General features: G+C 50.4%; 1 protein-coding gene across 1 annotated transcript in view; it reads right to left on the bottom strand.

The window, feature by feature from the left end:
• LOC142363607 (uncharacterized) overlaps positions 1 to 17,088 on the bottom strand; it is a 95,800-nt gene that overhangs the window by 52,315 nt on the left and 26,397 nt on the right. Inside the window, exons 2-5 of the mRNA XM_075439323.1 lie at positions 7,583 to 7,730; positions 6,539 to 6,697; positions 5,783 to 5,978; positions 2,419 to 2,562 (exon numbers count right to left, since the gene is read on the bottom strand). Coding sequence (XP_075295438.1) covers positions 2,419 to 2,562; positions 5,783 to 5,978; positions 6,539 to 6,697; positions 7,583 to 7,730 — 647 coding nt within the window. The remainder of the gene's footprint in view (positions 1 to 2,418; positions 2,563 to 5,782; positions 5,979 to 6,538; positions 6,698 to 7,582; positions 7,731 to 17,088) is intronic.

Here is a 17,088-nt window from a genome sequence, read left to right as displayed (position 1 = left end):
TTTGTACGCACAGCCGCCACGCTGGGCTACTACCGAGCTGTCACTATTTAAGAAGCTACCAGCAGCTTCAGGATTGAATGAGACTGAAAGAGTGATTGCAACACCAGTTTTGTTCAATAACAAATTTGAGCATGAAAGAACAAACATGCCATGAACAAACTGGGCATTTTCATAGAACTTTCACAGCATTTTTAAAATCAAGAAGAAATCTCAGAAGCAGCTTAAACTGCCCAGATAATTAAACCTGTGAAATTTTGTCTCTGTGGAAATCAGTGGGATTTAAGCTTTATTTGACTTTTGGTTGAATGACTTTAGGATCCCAGATTAAATTACTAAACTGAACAGCTTTTTCCAAAGCAATCACTCAGCCCTCTTGCTCATGTTTAATACAGGCAGGCAAAGAGAAGGCAGAAGGTAGGAGAAGTGGCTCAATACCATCTATATGTCTCAAAGATTACTCATAAATTACAATCTACCCTCAAAAAGACAATTCACTAAAAGAGTGGACTACAATTCAAGTACAATTTAGGCTGCCAGTAACAAACAACTGAGCTATTGCCTTCATCCACTTACATCTTCCTCCACCGTCATCCTAGCAATTAAGCAATCCACCAATATACTAATTTACTTCTAAATGAACAAAGGCATGGAAAGTATAACTACAAAGTATAGCTTTGGATCGTCCCTGCAGCAGAGCTGATCTGCTCTTCATTATTTCCCAACTGTAACATATTAGTAGCACATTTTTTTCTTTTAATAAATCGAAACGTCAAAGAACCCGAGGCATCTCTGGTCCTGATTTAAGTGCTTGAAAAATAAACTTGTCCCAAATCCAGAATATCATTAGTCTTCCCCTGTAGACCTATGAATTTCACCACTTTTCTTACAGCAACATGTAACCAATTCACACCAGTTGCCAGGAGAACCACTGCCAGTGCAGCCGGCTGGCAAATGAGAATCGGATGGGGGAGCACAGCCTAACCAGGATCCATCAGGACTCGAGGACTCATTGCAGAGGGGCAGAGACCACCTTCCAGACGTGCTCAGGAAGAGCGATTTTGCTGGCTCGGTTCGTTGTCACCATTACAAACCCAACATATAAGCACCCTCATCAGCGAGCCAGCACTATGCTCACCCGTAAGCCTGCCCGCTGCTGCGATGCTCGTACCGTGATTAAACCCTGGGGCAGGTGGTATGAACCCAGCTGCAAAAGGCCACGTGGCCATACCTGAAGCACAGCTTGCCCGCCAGGCATAAGAACAGAGACCATCCTCAAACGGTTAACATCAATGCCTGGGAGGGTGAGGGGAATACAGAAAGGATTTCGTGCTGCTCAGTCACACACACAAAAAAAATCTCAATTTACATTTGCTGGCAGGGTTCCTCCTCAGGACGTCTGTTTGCATGAACTTCGACAACAAACCTTGGCTAGAAATCCAAAATAAAGCAGAAACATAAAGGACTCGCAGCCTGCCTCACTCAGAGCAATCACCCATCTCCCCTGACGCATGCAGATGAGCTGCAGACATGCTCCAAGCTGGGTGAGAGCCGTTCTGATGAGCAAGAGGCAGCCCCCAGCCCCACAATGACCAGTGGGACTCAGGAGCAGCCACCCCTCTTCCACCACTGGACTCCCCAAGCAGCCACGCGAAGGAAGCGCGATGCTTTGTAACCCCCAGAATCACAACCGCCTCCTCCCACCGCAGAGCCTCAGCCCTTTCCACCTCCTCGACGACGGCGGGCAGCAGCAGCAAGTCCTCCCCCGGCAGACATCGCGTCCCACGCGTGGGAAGAAGCTGCAGCCATCCAGCCTCCTGCTTTTTCCCAAACTGTGCAGAGACGTACAGGGGCTTTTTGGCACAGATATTTCTTGAAAAATTGCTGAACACCGTAATAAAAGTAAAATCCTTAAAATTTCAATTTTCCAGCAATGCTGACAAACCAGAGGAGACAACCATTGAAAGAATGATGCACCAAAGGGTGCAATGCAGCAACCTTGCTGGGAGAAAGCAAGAATTTCTAAGTGACATATAATTCCCAAGTACAGCTTTCACCCCCTCCCGAAAGCAAAGCTCCAGCGTTACTCAACAGCTACTCAAAACTTTCCTGTGTTAAATGCATGAGCACATACAGTCATACACACACTCAGGCTTTCTTTGGCTCAGAAACTCTCCCTTTAACTCATGCTCCCTTTACACCAAACCCATCTATGACTTGAAGGGAGGGTTTGGAAGGTGAAAGAAGAACCACCCCATGAGCTGGCCACCATCACCTCCTTGCATCTCAGCTCAAACTGGAGACCTAAGTACTTCCAGACTGCATTAACGCCCTGGGTTGGTCCTTCCGTTTGAATCATGTTATACCAAAGAGGATCTTGAGCCAGCAACCCCCAGATTTGTCAGCTGCCCTCAGTCACACCTCTGGCCAGGCTGGTGGAAGCTCCCACGGGGAATCAGAGTACTTGAGGTTGAAGAAGCGTGTGCAGGTTGAGTTGTAGCTGCGGCACTGCTCGCCAGCGGCTGCTGGGTCTCCCATCACGAAGGTCAGTTGCTGCAGAGCACCCTGCGGAGGGAGAGACACAGAAACCATAGCTTACCCACATGCTTCCTGCAGAGAAGAGGGAAAGGTCTGGGGTGCGTGTGTGTGTCTCCAGCCTCTCATAGCCAGGGACTTCTTTACAGGGTGGTTTAGGCAATCAACACTCACTCCCTATCTTCAAGAGCTGGATGCAAAGATCTTGAGAACAAAGGCTAAGAGCCAGCACTATAGAATCACAGAATCACAGAATAGTAGGGGTTGGAAGGGACCTCTGTGGGTCATCTAGTCCAACCCCCCTGCTGAAGCAGGGTCACCTACAGCAGGCCGCACAGGACCCCGTCCAGGCGGGTCTTGAATATCTCCAGAGAAGGAGACTCCACAACCTCCCTGGGCAGCCTGTTCCAGGGCTCCGTCACCCTCAGAGGGAAGAAGTTCCTCCTCATGTTCAGACGGAACTTCCTGTGCCTCAGTTTGTGCCCATTGCCCCTTGTCCTGTCACTGGGCACCACTGAAAAGAGCTTGGCCCCATCCTCCTGACACCCACCCTTCAGATATTTGTAGGCATTTATAAGGTCCCCTCGCAGCCTTCTCTTCTTCAGGCTGAACAAGCCCAGTTCCCTCAACCTCTCCTCGTAGGGGAGATGCTCCAGTCCCCTCACCATCCTCGTAGCCCTCCGCTGGACTCTCTCAAGTAGCTCTTCATCTTTCTTGAACTGGGGAGCCCAGAACTGGACACAGTACTCCAGATGAGGCCTCACCAGGGCAGTGTAGAGGGGAAGGAGAACCTCCCTCCTCCTGCTAGCCACACTCTTCTTGATGCACCCCAGGATCCCATTGGCTTTCTTGGCAGCCAGGGCACACTGCTGGCTCATGGTTAACCTGTCGTCCACCAGGACACCCAGGTCCCTCTCCGCAGAGCTGCTCTCCAGCAGGTCCACCCCAAGCCTGTACTGGTGCATGAGGTTGTTCCTCCCCAGGTGCAGGACCCTGCACTTGCCCTTGTTGAACCTCATCAGGTTCCTCTCTGCCCAGCTTTCCAGCCTATCCAGGTCACGCTGAATGGCAGCACAGCCTTCTGGTGTATCTACCACACCTCCCAGTTTGGTGTCGTCAGCAAACTTGCTGAGGGTACATTCTAACTCTTCATCCAGTTCGTTGATGAAGAAGTTAAACAAGACTGGGCCCAGTACTGACCCCTGGGGGACACCACTTGTCACCAGCCTCCAACTAGACTCAGTGCCGCTGATGACAACCCTCTGAGTTCTGCCATTCAGCCAGTTCTCTATCCACTTCACCGACCACTCATCCAGACCACACTTCCTGAGCTTCCCTAGGAGGATATCATGGGAGACTGTGTCGAAAGCCTTGCTGAAGTCAAGGTAGACAGCATCCACGGCTCTCCCTTCGTCTACCCAGCCAGTCATGTCATCGTAGAAAGCTATCAGATTGGTCAGGCATGATTTCCCTTTGGTGAATCCATGCTGACTACTCCTGATAACCTTCTTTTCTTCCACTTGCTTCATGATGGCCTCCAGGATAAGCTGCTCCATCACCTTTCCCGGGATGGAGGTGAGGCTGACCGGCCTGTAGTTCCCTGGGTCCTCCTTCTTGCCCTTTTTGAAGATTGGAGTGACATTGGCCTTTCTCCAGTCCTCGGGCACCTCTCCTGTCCTCCAGGACCTCTCAAAGATGATGGAGAGTGGCTCAGCAATGACATCCGCCAGCTCCCTCAGCACTCGTGGGTGCATTCCATCGGGGCCCATGGATTTGTGGACGTCCAGATTGCTTAAGCAATCCCTCACACAGTCCTCCTCAACCAAGGGAAAGTAATGCAGCTATTCTTGCATTAAATACCAGTGAGGATTCAAGAGGTGATAAGCACACTGCAGGATCAGGCCCTTGCTATTCACCTCCAAGACAGCATCCTTCCCTGGCCCAGTCTGAGCAGTGCCCCAGTGCAGGGGCAGCACCAAAAGGGCCCCTCGATGGGCTGACAAGTGTGGGCTGCAGGCAAAGGCTTGCAGCTCCACCATCACCTTCCCTCACACCCAGGCCCTACAGCTCCTAGTGAGGCAGCAAGGACTGCCCAGCTGGGTGCTGCTGCAAAGGCCCTGCTGAAAACAGCGGTGCATGAGGAGAGAGACCAAAGAGAAAGTATTCTGTACAGGAGAGGACTTACAGGGAGAAGAACAAAGCACCTTATTGGACTCCCAGCACAGAACACCAGACAGAGGAGGGAAGAAGGCAGATACATAGAGATGCCCGTTTGTCCACCTAAGGCAAAATGTCAGCCTCCAAGATTCTGCACTTGTCCGATTCAAAAAGGGCTTCCCTGCCTTACTACACTGTCTTCACATTTCCTTCATTAAGCTCAGGGTGACTGAAATAATTAGTTAGCAACATGGCACCACTGATACTCAAGCAGCTTTTCTGCATGACACAGCCATCCAGAGGGAACATCTGAGCCAGCTCCGTCCACCCTATTGTCCTCCACTACCTTCCAGCAGCAGGAAATGCAGAGAGGAGCATGTCCGAGCTGCCAGCCGACTGCTTCACTAAATGAGCTGAAATCTTCCTCCCCAGGCTGCAGGTGCAGCTGGGGAGCCCACTATAAACCAGGGACAAGGAGAGAGCTACCCCACAGAAATGGAGAAGAGCTTCAGATTGATGACACTAACCGGGGGTTGGTCTCAGAAATATCACTTGGATTTTTTCTATAAGAGCTAGATCTGGTTGATGCCCTCAGTTTCCGTGTTTGAGGATGGCCATCAGATATGTTTCAACACAAAGTCTGATGGCCTGATAAATTCAAAGGCTTTTTAACAAGGCCATCTACTTTGACCTGCTGGGAACCCTTTGCTTGTAAAGTCCTCAGAGCAGGGACTTTATCTTCAACACACGCATGGGACAAGCTCCCCCACCAAATGCTTTGCATGCTGACTGCACAGATGGCTTCTGTACATGGTACAAGTCATGGTCAACAGGAGAAGATGAGTAAGTCAGTAACCTAGAGGTCTCTGCCACTGGCCTGACTGCTGGCACTTGTGTTGCCCTGACCCAGCAGCAAGCACTTCGCACAACCCAAGGCCTTTGCAAAGCTCACCCTCCACATCCATGACAACAAATGGTGTGTTTTACGAGAGAAGAAAATGGATTCCTTCAGAACGAGTTGCAACCTCACTTCATGCAGCTGGAGCAGACTATGTTGGCAGATACAGCCCTGCTAGGTCTGCCCAGCTCTCACCTGAAAGGGGATCTCAAAGGACTTGATGAGGCCTCCGATGATGATCAGCCCCTCGGTGTTCACTCCCATTCCAAAATAACTGGACCAGCTCACTCTGTCCACCAGCCGACAGTCCACATGCAACTCCAGCCTCTCCAAGGAGAAGCTGAGAGCAACCTGGTGCCAGCGCCCATCGCTGAGAAAGGAAACTGGGAACCTGCATGCCCCAAAAGGGGAAGGGAAGAGGCACAATATGAAATTTAGGCCCCCCACACTATGCAGAACTAGGCTTCACCCTTACCAGCTCCTAGGGTCCCTCATGTACCCATGCGCAGATGCAAAAGACAGTACTAGAGAAGTTGGGTCTACCTTACTGTCACAAGTAAGCACTATCACTTCTCTTCCAGAGTGGGAATGCTCTTTCTATCCACTGGATTTGGGCACATCTACAACCAGTTGAGGTGTCTGGGAAATTATCGGTATTTGTGTCTCTCCCCACTTGATTTATCCACAGGTATTTGAACCTTTTTTTCCTTTGCTCTGTTTTCCAGATCTGCATCACTCTGACAGAGTGGAGTTCAGTAGGGACTATCTGTGCAGTCATGCCACCAGATCTGAGGGACCATCACCCAGGTGGAGGGGACATGGCCTTGATTCAGCTGAGGTGGGGTCAGAGCAGCACTGCGCAAATCCCATGGTGTGAAACCTTAACTCTGGCCTTGGGAGTAGTAAAGGAAGCATAAAAAGGTAGAAAAAAGCACCTGAGCTGGAACTTACTCATAGTGTCTCCTCCTCGTTGTGACAAAGACCAAGGCGTATGGGTTAATCCTGATCTGGAAGAGCACATGGCTCCGTTGGCTAAGGATGGTCACGAGGCTCGTGTCCTCCTTCAGCGAGTACCTGAGCTTCATCAGGACGCTCAGCTCATCTGCAAACCTAGCAGAAAGAAGCAATGCATGGCACGCTGCAGCAGCTGCTGTATCACCATGAACTGCCCTCTTAGGAAAAAAAAAAAAAAAACAAATCACTGCACAAATGAACTCGGTAAGAACAAAACAATAAAAAAACAAGAGCAAACAATCATTCAGATTGTAAGGTCAGGTACTCAGAAAGAAGAAGCCAAGCCAAAATTAGCACTGCCTATATGCCTTAATGCATCCCTCTCTGGTGCAATCGCAGCACGTGCTTGTGTGGCTGTGCAGGATTCTCCATGGGACTCCTGCCCTGCCCACTGCTGAGACAGGGTGGTAGCCCTGCTGCAAGCAGCTCACCACGTCCAATGTCCTTGTCCACAGCAAGCTACAGCCCCATATCAAGTACGGCAAAGGTCTGGCCTTGTCTATGCCTCCACAGACCAGTGCCTTTGCATCAAGCAATGCTGATGGATATGGCTGTGCTGTCATCCCTGGAGGTGTTTAAAAAACATGTAGATATGGCAGTTCGGGATATGGTTTAGTAGGCATGGTGTTGTTGGGTGGATGGCTGGACTTGATCTTAGAGGTCTTTTCCAACCTATAATTCTACGATTCTATGATTCTCCTGCTCTCCAGTTCTGTGCTGGAGCAGAGAGGTCTTCCTGATGGGAACACCAAGAAAACACATTCCTGGAAATGGTCAGTCACGCACTGTGCCAGTGTGTCTTCCCCGCACACAACCAAGAAAGATGGAAGAAAGGGAAGAAGCACAGAGCTCGTAAGAGCACAGAGTGGATCTGTTATCTTCATGTCATTACGGAATGGAGTAACCCCTCAAGCCAACAAGCATGCATTAAATGATTTTGAGCACCACCACCCCAACCCCATGCCCCTGAAGGCAGCCTACCTGTCCCCAAACACCTCCTTGGTAGGGATGTTGAGGGTAGCATACTGCCCGATCTCCAGGATGCTGCAGTTGGCTTCATCATAGCTGAAGGAAATATTGCTGAGGTCCTGTGCATGGCAAGTAATTTTGTCCAGCAAGTTCACTTCATCTGCATTGGGGGAGAAGAAAGAGATGCTCAGGAGCTGAGATACCTTCCCTACAGGGCTCTGTCTCTTCATTCTTCCTATCAGACAACAGAAAAAAAAAAACCAAAACAGAAGAAGAGAATGCAATTTGGGGAAATTAAAATAATTCACAAACTCGGTAAACTTGGACCAAAACATTCAGATAACCTCAGAAGCAGCCAGGTGATATTTTTGAAATGGAACATGTGTTTCTAGGCCAGTGTCCCAAAGACGTGAAGGGCCATTCCTACCCCAGCACCGGTAGTACCTTTATGACCATATAGCTGGGATGCACAGCAGAGCCTGGAACACAAATGTCCTAAAACAAAAGTCCTGGATCAGCTGGGTACAGAAAATCCCGCTCAGCCCTTTGCCAGGCTTCCTTGTTGAAGCTTGCCCAATTTTAATAAAGAATTGGACCAAGGAGCAGGATGAAGTTGCTGTGTCCCTCACTCAGGCGGGTGTCCTGACCAGACTGCAGCAGCACTTTCCCCTGCTCAAAGCAGACTCCATTGCTATGACAAGGTCAGGAGCTCCATCACGAGCTGTGTGTCATAATACCCTGCTCTCAAAAGGTGGAAGGCCCACTTTCAGAACTATGCTGTGAACATCCAAGATGGTTTGAACTGGGTGAGAACTGCTGATCTGGGCTACTTGGCAGCACCATCACCTCAGTCTTGTGAGGAGCTTTTAACTCCCTTGGTGAACAGAGGCGTTCCCTTACCAAGTTCATTCTTTAACTAAAGAATCTTTCAACTACAGAAATACCTGAACAAAAAATTTGTTTAAAACCAGAAGGTTTCTTGTTCCCCTCCATTAGCAAAAGAAATTCCAGACATCTGGCTCTACCCAGAAGCACCATTTCTACCTCCAAGACATCTACAGCCAGGTCCCTCCTTTCTTGTCATCCCTTTACACATACACATTACACATACAGTGTGGCAATAACCCTGCCACCTGCAATGGCTGGGGAGAAGGGACAGACCCAGGGCAGCACCCCATGGGTGCAGCGTTGCAGGAAGGGTCTGGAGTGATCCAGACCCACAGCCCCTTTACTGGGATGGCCTGGACAATCCCACTTGATGACTTGTCAATGGGAATCCTGCCAGTACCATCTGCACTAGCATCTGCCATCGCTTGGAAGGCATCCAGATGCTGCATTCACTCCAGCTCCCACTGTCGATGAGGTGCGAGATTTATTTGAGGGCAGATGAACAGCCTCGGGCACGCTGCAGCCCAACACCAGATGTACACACTGTATAGGTCTGCTGCTTTAGAAAATAACAAGTCAATTGAGCAGAAAGCTGCTTTGATTCAGTTCAGACACTAACATAGCAGTCCTGCCACCATCTCCTAAGAAGATTTTGCAAGGGAAAGAGCCCTGTGCTGGGAAGGAGGGGAGGGAATGGGGTCCTACAGGAGACACAGCTGTTTGTGGTGACTTGGGATTTCCCCAGCTCCCCACACGGTCACAGCATCGACATGTTCCCAGGCAACTCTCAGCTCAGCAACACAAATGTGTGTTCGGTCAGCAGCAGGAACCTTGGTACCAAGGCAGACAGGGTGCAGGACTGAGCCCTTCGGAGACTAGAGTGGTCATAAACCCCGAGACCTACGGAGTTGGCAGAGTTTATCAGGGTAGCAAGGGATGTGCATGCACAGCGTGGGGAATTATTCTGAGACAAAACACAGCTGACAGAGGGGAAAAAATATCAGGAATATTTCTCCCTTCTCATTCCCAAGCAGTTTTGGGAGGTGACATCCCAGCTGCTGGCACCAATGGAGGTGCCGAGACTCGCAGGCTCCATCTCCAGGGGCTGCAGCCCTCATGACCCATCAGCTTCGCTGGTGATTACAGGCAGACAAGTGTGAGTTCAGTGGATTCAATCAGGTGAAGGGCCTTTCTACACAAGCTGCAGGTAGGGACTTTGTACCAGAAATAACATGTTTACATGGAAGTTTTCCTGGGCAGGGTACAGCCTTAACACACCACTTAAACATTTACTGAAAATAAAAACCATGGTCCATGATAACATGCACAGCTAGGGTTAAAGTTCAGTACGTGCTTGGTGCTTTCCTAAAAAAAGCAGCAGAGACTCCTCTCCCTGTGGCCTAAGAACTGGAGGTAGCTGGAGAGCGATCACAGGGCCAGGGCTACACCAGCAGGTCCAAACAGTCAGGGTGGGTGTTTGCCTCCAGAGCCCTCACCAACTCCAAGAGAAGAATTTGGCGTAAAAGAAAAGCAGAATTATGAGTGAATTGAATGAGATGTCTTAAGGCCCAGGCAAGGGGACAGGTAGGAAGCACAACCCATCATAGCTGAGGAGCGGTTGCCCACAGCGTGGAGCAGCAGCACACATCACACCAACCAGCCAAGGGAGAGACGAGCTGATCCCACCGTACGCCCGGAGGAACCCAACTCTGACAGAGGAGCTACGCGCTGCCGCAGCCTCTCCCACGGCAGCCATCAGAGCCTGACCATCACGGGAGGGATTTAATCGTGTTCCCATCCCTGTGAACACCTCTGCACATGTTTGCATGCACACCGGGAGCGGCAGAGAGCGAGCTGAGAGCAGCCACCCCACAGCTCCTGCATGATGCGGGCAGTTCAGAGGATGATGCCAAACCTCTGCTGGAGGCAAGCAAGGACAACCAAACGGCATCAGGTCACTTCAATCCTCAGAGAGGGTCAGCACGTAAACCCTCCTACAGTTATACCCTGGGCAGATTGGCCACTGCAAACACCGCTCTCCTGTCCCTGACTTCCCCGCAATCCAAAAGAGAGACGTTGACATAAAGGATGTGCCTCTTGGACACCAGCTCTCGCGCGGAGCTGGGGAAGCTGGAAAGCAGATGTGCTTCTCCCGCTTTACCAGCTCCAGACTGCAGCTCTGCCACATGCACTGCTTTTTCTTTCCAATCCCTTTTCTCCAGAAGCGGCTTTCCTCCTATTTATTTTAGCTGCATCTGGCTAGTTTCTGGACCATTGGGATAAGCCTGTGGGGCCTCAGAAATGCCTGCAGCAGAAACGCACGCAGCATGAGCCAGCAAAGCATCAGACGGGATCGATCTGCTACTGACACTTTGAAGAGCATCTCGCTGCAGTAGCTGTGGCTCATGGCAGCGCGCTGGCATCCTGGGGCAGCAGCTGATGCACAGCAAGGTTGTTTATGACACTGAATTTAGTGCTCAACCAGCCCCAACACCACAGCTTTTGCTTGCAACCTGTCCCCAGGATTAACCCGAGGGCCAGCTCTCCATCCTGACACTGGTGGGTTTCTGGCTGTTAAAAGCACATCACAGATTCACTTTAAATTTCAAAGCAGGTTTGTTTTCTCTCTTTTCCTTAACCTCTGGGAGCAGACATGCTACTTCTCAAGGACACAGATTACCCATGGAAGCAATTCTCAGCTGTAGGCTCTGAGTCAGCAGCTATCAGAGCTTGGGGTCACAGCCTTTCTGGGAGCAGATTAATCCCAGGCAGGTGGATGCTGAGGATGCAGTGAGTGCAGTCACTGCAGCAGCCAGTGTCAGGGGTAGGACATACTGTATGTCTGATACAGCAATTCTATGTTTCCTTTACAAAAAATCATTTTTTCCTCATGAGCTTTCAGCTTCCCCAGGGCACACGTGCCTTATCCCCACAAGCATTCACCCCACTGCCTTGCTTCACAGCCAGGCTTCCCCATCTCCTGCCAGTGGCCACCAGCGAGCAGCTATGCTCACAGATGCTCTTTCTACCACTGCTGAGCAGCCTTCACCACTGGCATGCTCCTACACCCGCCCTGGAGGCGATGCTGCCCAGGACCCCAGAGGCACGGCTCGCACCAGGCTGTGCTCACAGCGCAGTTGTCTTTGCATTGGGCTCTAGACCTGGGCTCTTCCTTGCCCGCCTGCAGCAAGGCCAGACAAGACTGCCCACAGTGCACATTCATCATGCCAAATCAACATCTTTGCTGTTCAGCCTCAAACCAGAAGCCTGCAGAATGGCTATTTCTGTGCTGGAAAGGAGATTCCTGGAGCTCATCAGCTGCTGCCAAATTCAGCTTGCCTCCGGGCTCCTCGAGCAGCGTAGGAATCTTCCCAGGCAGCCCAGTGCCAGGGAGACATGTGCATGGGCCAACCGCAGCAAGGACAAGCCCTGGCCAGTGGAACCAGAGCCAAGAACATGGCACCCCACACTGAAGTTAACCCCCAAGCTGAAGTTAACCCACAATCATCAGGGTGCCAAGCATCTTCCATCTCCCAAGGACAGGGAGCACAGCTGTCAGTGCCAAGGGGGACACCTATAAAAAGCTATTAGAGATACAGCATGGAGCTGTTGAATCACACCCCAGGAACCTATTGCAGTGCTTGGTGGCTTGTCAGGACATCTCTGCTCCAAGAAGCCTAGAAACCATACCAAAAGAAACGGCCAGACTAACCTTGTGTTTTAGTGTGGACGTACCAGCAATCCTAAGCTTGGTCTAGAAGAGAAAGCCAGCAAAGCCTTGCAAATCTCAGCAAGAGAAGATACATTCTCCGATCATCAGCAGCGTGCCCTGGACCATCATCACTGCCACAGCCTTGGTCTGAGCACACTGGTGCACTTCAAAAGATGGTTATTTAAAAAGTCACAACTTCTTGTTTGTTTTCTTTGTAAAAAGGTTAAACAAATAAAAAAAATTTATGCGTCTCTCTTTCAAAATCAAGTTGCTTAGAAAAACACACAGAAAGAGGGATTAAAGACTTTACCCCACCACTCTAAGAAGTTATAAGCAAATTCCAGCTCAAATATCAAGCACACAAAAAGCAGCAGCACTTATAGGCTAAAGGAGAAACGCAGGCAGAGGGGTCTGCACATGCCCCTGCACGGTTTGGCTTTGGGGACCTTGTCAGTCCACCTGCACCAGACCACAAGCTCCATATTTTCAATGCAGTGTTCTCCTGCCCTCATCAGTCTTTTGGCCCCACACGGAGTTAAAATTCCCAAGGAACAAGAGGAGAAACAGGGAACATGGACAATGTCTTGGTCAGACTGGGGACCCACAGGACTGCCTCAAAGGTAAATCCATCCTGCGAGGAGGAGGAGGGGAGGCAGACAGGGAACCCTGCAGAGCGGGATTTTGGTCACCCTGTGAGACCAATTGGGAACACGGCTGGTGCACAGGCACCCACCAGCTCAGCCCAGGCAGCAGAGGGGGAGCACCAAGGGCCAGCTGCTCCCCCAGGGCTGGCAAGCCAGGAGCTGGGGACCCCAGTGCGGACAGTGCCTTGCTAACACGCACAGTCCCAGGGGTGGCAAACACAACGGGCAGAACCAGCCACTGGTAACGGGGTCCACAGGCAGCCCCAGGCCAGGCCAGGCATGAACCAGGTGCAGGAGCACAGTCAAGTGCAAAGGGAGACTGGGCAGAAGCTGGCCTGGAAACCAGGCTACAGCGTGGGTGCAAAGTACATTCAAGAAACAGAGAGGGGACAGGAGACAAACATACAAGAGGTCCTACCAGAAGGCAAGCTATACTCAGCACAGGTCCTTCCAGGAGGCAAAGCCAGAAGCATAGCTGGAGGCAAGCACCCTGCACCATAGCTCCAGGGAGGGCTGGGGGCACAGGACTGAGCTTAAATGGGGCTCCCGGGATGAGGGTGTGGGTGGAGGTCCCAGGTGAGGCTAGTCAGGGCCATTAAGGCCCATTAGTGCTCTGAGGGAGCAGCCATCCACCACCGCACCACATCCCATCCCTGGAGCTGTACCCCAGAGGAAGGTGGTCCTTGGGGGCATCACCCCAGGTTGCAGATATGGAAAAGCGACCATCCATGCTTTCCTCTGGCTTGTATGCACATGTGAAGCTTACACATAGCTTTATGTTCTCCCCAAAGGAGGGAAATGAGGGAAATGGGAATGATCTTAAACAACGTAAAATGTAATGGGAGCCCTGGGAGAGCTCATAACAGGGTCTGTCAGACTGAGTCACTTCCCCTGGATGTAGCACTACTGGTGGGGACCTGAAATAACTGGGCTGGACAAGCCCTGGCGACAACCCCAGAGCACAGACCTGGTGCTTTCTGGCTGGGGAATGGAGCATATGACCTAATGGGTCTTTCTCCCTCTAATTTCCAAGTGCCTTATGAAAATGTCCTGCCATATGTCTACATAGGATCACAGGCTATGCCCTTCAAATTCTGAGTTAGAAAGGCTTGTACATCACAGCTAGAATTTAATAATAAAGGCTCTCCGCGTGAAGTGATGGAAAAAGAGGACTTCATACTGGGGCAAAGGTTTCCTGGCACCTCACACCACTGACACCACCACATTAGCACAGGCATAGCCTGTAGCCAAGCACTCAAAACAAGACAGCCCTCCCAAAACACCAACACTCCTCCACTCCCCTCTTGATGGTTCACACTCCTCCACCCTTTGCCTCTCAAAAGACGTTCTTGGGCTTGGAGGTTGTGCCTGACCTTCTCTGGACCAAGAGGACTCAAGGTGGCACCTTCATGTTCATTTGGCCTTGCCTGATGTCTCTGTACATTGGGTGGACAAGGTCAAGGACACCTTGATAGTGGTGTGTTTGCAGGACATCAACCCTCCAGCAGCTCTTCCTACTTCTCTTTCTATTCTAGCATTGCTTGTAACACAAATAAGGTCCAAAGCAGCCACCCATGTCACCTCCTGCATCACATTTGTTTCCTACTGTTCCCATTTCCCTTGACACCTAATAATTTCTTTTCAAGGGCAACACCACAAGCCACACGAGATGAGGTTTAGGCTGAAGCAAACACAGCTTGCAGTGATGGACCCACATTCAGAGGGTTGTGCAACAGGATTTCAACCTTCGCCTCCCTGCTCCGGAGAGCAGAGATAATTTGGTTTTGACCCACTGGCTGCAAGTTGAAGGGGACAGAGCCAAAGCAGGAAGAAAAAGCAAAAGCACATTTCTCACGGAGAACGTTGTACCTATTAGTGGAAGAGTGAATGTAACCACCCACCCACAGAGAGGACAGAAAATTTCAGGGAAGCGAAACCTTTCCAGAAGAAAGAGCTAGCCATATGCATTGTTTAGACAGGAAAAATCAGAGCACGGGCTTCTTTTCAAGCTCATTACGCAGACCTGCAGGTGTGCTGCCGCTCCTTTGTACGGGCCCAGCACGCGGGGCTCTGCTGGGATGGGGATGGGGCTTCTGGGGACAAAGCCTGGGGAGGAGGAAGGGCTGCTGGAAGGCAAGGATGACCCCGAATAAGGATACACTGGCTACAAGAAAAAGTAGGCCAAGAGGCAGAAAAAAGAAGTGAGGCTGAGAAAGAGATTTTGGGAGAAGAGCAATGGGAGCAGGAAAGCAAAGAGTTTAAGAGCTGCTAAATCCACAATGGGGACGGTGAAACCAGAACAGCCACAGGAGTGGTGAAGTGGGCTTAGGGGGGAATTTCTGCCTCCAGCTTCACTGTCCTCATCGGATCTTCTCTCTCCAAATTCCCATTGTCCAAGCCATGAGACAGCATGAAAATCACATCTCATTAACTCAAAGAATGTTTCCTGCCCTCATGGGGACAGGGGAAGGCTCTGCAAAGATGGAGAAAATCAATATCCTGGCAGCTGAGAAACGAGAGTCAGAAGACCCTTTTGAAGGAGGTGCTGGGCAGGGCTGGAAGGGAAGTTCACAACAGCTACCTCCTCCGCAGGATTTGGTGGCCTCACTTCAGTTAGTTTGGATTTGTTTGGGGTTTTTTTCGATAACAAAACATAAGAGAAGCCACCTCTAACCTTCCCAAGACATGTACTGAGAGATCCCACAGAGTTCCTCAGCCATCTCTGTCCTGAGCAACCAAGAGAGTGACCCTCAACCCAAAGCTCCTGGTCTCTAGGAAAATGCTCTGGGGTGCTACACTGCAGCCCGGCCTTGCACATCTGTCACCCCCCAGGCCATGCGCGCACCTTGGTGCATCTCCTACTCCCTGTTCTCCATGAATCCTCCCTGGTTCCTCCTTCCTCTGCTCTGGGCATGCATGTCCTATCCCCTCCTGGAGCAGTGACAGCAAATGCTATTGGGTTGAGCTCCATCTCTCACTTTGCTCAAGCCAAACACTGTGAAACTGAAGTTTTATCTATATTCAGGGTTTAATAGGTTTAGCTAGCGGGGTACTTTTTAAATGGATTTCATTTAAACCTGTGCAGATCCCTGCACAGCTACTCGTCAATCTGTTCAAGTCTGCCTCACAGCAATTAAACTTAATTACTGAATTACAGTGAATCAGCATAAACCAGATCTGAATTGGTCTACAATGCCTACACAGAGGATTCTGTGGGATTAATTTCAAAACAACTAAAACCCATAATAGTAAAACTTGTGCGACACTGAGTGGGGACAAGTTCCAATAACATTGGCCCTCACTGTTGGTAGTAAATAAGCTTCTTTTTATTGCTCCATTGTCAAAGTAAATTAATAGCAAATTCTGCAAACTACCACACTCCAGGGGCTTATTTCCAGCACCAGCCTTCCAAGAGCCTCCCTCTCTGTTGTTGCCTTTTATAAGGTTGGAAGACACATATGTAAACATGCGCAAAGCCACCAGAGGAAAATCAATGAAGGGATGGTTATGAAAACCTCCTCTGTGTGGAACGGCCAGCACCAAGCAGGGCAGCCCACGGCACAGCCAGTTTGTAACCCTGATTTTCAGCATCTTCTTGTGCTAACGGAGAACATGCACACATAGGTGTGCATACACCCCACCCCCTATCCTCCCCAAGATCCCATGGCCAAGGCTTGTCTGGACTTGACAGACTTGAAGGTCAACATCACAAGGAGGTCCCTCCAGCCCCCATCCCTGGCTCCAACAGCAGATGCTTGCAGAAGAGGAGAGAAAAAGAGCAGGAACGGAGTGAGTCCTTCCTGCTGCCTCCTCCCAGCTCCCTGCAGCAGAAGGATTTGCTCAGCCAAAGGCAGTGTCCATGTTAGCAGCTGTTGGCAGAGACTTGAGCTCAAGTCTCTCCTGTCCTGGGGAACATTGGAGGATGCTTCTGCTCAGCTGTCTGGGCTGCCCAAGAGATCCCTGGGCACACATCGCTTTCTTTCTCTCCCTTTTGAGATTTCATGATGTTTTGTGAAGCCTTACACTCTTCCTAAGGCAGAATGAGATGCATTTGTAAAATCTCAGCAACACATTGTGGGGGTAGGAAAGCTAACTGTAGCATGGCACCACACAAGCAGCTCCTTTGCAGGCTACACTCTCTGAGCAGCAGTAGGAACGGAAGGAGGTGGAAGGGTTTGGTTTAGCTCCTAACTCCCCTTTCTGCACCAAATGGCAGGGGGATTAGCAAACTATAGGTCAGAAGCTGCAAATCTGAAATGAAGAGGTAGAGGTGA

Source organism: Opisthocomus hoazin, chromosome 19, assembly GCF_030867145.1.
Source record: "Opisthocomus hoazin isolate bOpiHoa1 chromosome 19, bOpiHoa1.hap1, whole genome shotgun sequence".
Lineage (NCBI taxonomy): Eukaryota > Metazoa > Chordata > Aves > Opisthocomiformes > Opisthocomidae > Opisthocomus > Opisthocomus hoazin.
The sequence above is the reverse complement of the archived record's forward strand: the minus strand, read 5'-3'. Positions and strand labels throughout refer to the sequence as shown.